Source organism: Myotis lucifugus, unplaced genomic scaffold (genome assembly GCF_000147115.1).
Source record: "Myotis lucifugus unplaced genomic scaffold, Myoluc2.0 scaffold_420, whole genome shotgun sequence".
Lineage (NCBI taxonomy): Eukaryota > Metazoa > Chordata > Mammalia > Chiroptera > Vespertilionidae > Myotis > Myotis lucifugus.
The window spans coordinates 186,835-188,718 of record NW_005871468.1 but is presented as its reverse complement, the minus strand read 5'-3'; the positions used below and the strand labels follow the sequence as shown (position 1 = coordinate 188,718).

At 45.3% G+C, this 1,884-nt stretch overlaps 1 protein-coding gene across 1 annotated transcript; it reads right to left on the bottom strand.

Moving 5' to 3' along the window:
* Window positions 1–6: 6 nt before the first annotated feature.
* Window positions 7–1,879, bottom strand: LOC102442196 (cytochrome b5 domain-containing protein 1; the record flags this gene model as incomplete). Its single annotated transcript, XM_006102613.3, has 2 exons — window positions 7–1,181; window positions 1,751–1,879. Coding segments are annotated over 2 exons (360 nt in total), but the record flags the coding sequence as incomplete, so codon positions are not given.
* Window positions 1,880–1,884: the final 5 nt, after the last annotated feature.

The window sequence follows — 1,884 nt, the reverse complement described above, 5'->3', positions numbered from 1 at the left end:
ATTGAGATATTCCCTTTACAATGAAAAGAACAAGGACGTTGAGCAGACTTAGGTTTACCTCCTGAAGACTAACCAGACGGCCTTAGTTCTATTAAATCTTGCTAAACTACAAAAGACTTATCTGTAAAATAGTGGTAATGTGTAGTTATACTAAACAGTGTATAAAGCACATAATATAATATCTAAACTGAATGAATTCCCTGGTAACCATTCACTTCCTTTCTTCCCCTTGGGTTTCAGCTGGCAAATACTATTCAGAAGGGAGATTAGCCAGTTTTGTGTGGCCAATGATAGATATTTCCTATTCCTGTCTTTGTAAACACCATCTTCCTGCAGCCATCCCATTTCCATCATTGCCAAAAAAAAGTCATTCCATCCCTCATCCCTGTATAGGATTTCTCTTTCTCTTATTATCAAAAAGTTCTACCTGAGCCCTAGCCTGTTTGGCTCAGTGGATAGAGCATTGGCCTGCGAACTGAAAGGTCCCAGGTTCGATTCCTGTCAAGGGCACATGCTCAGGTTGTGGGCTTGATCCCCAGTGGGGGACTTGCAGAAGGCAGCCGATCCATGATTTTCTCTCATCATGGATGTTTCTCTCTCCCTCTCCCTTCTTCTTTGAAATCAATAAAAATATATTTTAAAAAAAGTTCTACCTGAACTCTATCCTCTTCTACATCTCCTTAGTCCAAGATATTTTGTCTTCTTGTATCATTTTAAAAAATTAACTTCTAATATTCTCCCTAATTTTCTCAGAGTAAATTATAATGGACCTGTGAAATAGGGCCTTTATCTTTCATAAGGGCATGGGAACCACAGGTCAATTCCCAGAGTAGAATGGAGGTCTCGGTCCAGGCACTCCCCCACCCCAACCCCATCTCTTTTCCTACAGGGCACAGAAACAGCCAAATTCAAAATATGTCTTGAGTCTACATAAGCACATATCTCCTTTCCTATAGCTCTGTGAGGTCATCGTTGAAGTAGAGCAGTATTGCAGGTGTGTGGAGTGTACCGTCCATATTGAGATAATCAAATTCTTCCTCCTCATCCAGGATCCCATTCTCTTCCAGGGTATATTCCATGTTCAGGTTCTTCCCTTCATATTTCCATGTGTAGCTGGCAGCATGTGCATTATAGGGGAGATAGCGGTGTAGGATTTCCCACATTGATTCTAGGGCCCCCACCTGGAGAACACAAAAGCACCCCACTCCTAGAATTCTGGGTGGAACACACATAAACACACACACACACACTCCAAACAAAGGCCAAGAGCCCAAAAAATGAGCTGGGATCAGAGTGCCTCCCTTGGCAGATAGCTTCAGACACTCCACAGCCCCAGAAATGAAGTTGGAGCTCCAGCATGCAATGAATGGCACTAACGACCTACCTGTCTGCGTGGCAGCCACTTCTAATAGATGGCCCTAAAGGTCAAAGTCATGTCACTGCCCCGTAACTTCATTCCCACAATGGACTATTAAGAGTCCAATTGCATTTGCTGTCCAAAACACAGCATGTAAGGTTTCCATGGACCACCAGCACTAAGATACATAAATTGCTGCCCTGAACTTATAAAGGGGTCTATTACACCCTGTGACCCAGCCACTGGGGACCGGTGGTCTGCTTTCCTGGCTTGCACCTAAAAGGGGGTGAAAATACAGCTCTCACCAGTTTGGAAGAGCTGATGGCCTGAAGATCTGCTTGGAGATTTGCTGGGGTTCCCCCCTCTAACCTGCCCCCAGGCATCAGTTCTCACCTCCAGTGTGTGCTCCTGCGACGTGAGTGTGTTAATGATCCGGATGTTCCGGGTCTGGGCGGACAGCCGACCCACTTCATAGCGCGTCCCCTGCCACCAGGGCTTCCCGAAATCATTGGGCCCAGTCGGAACGA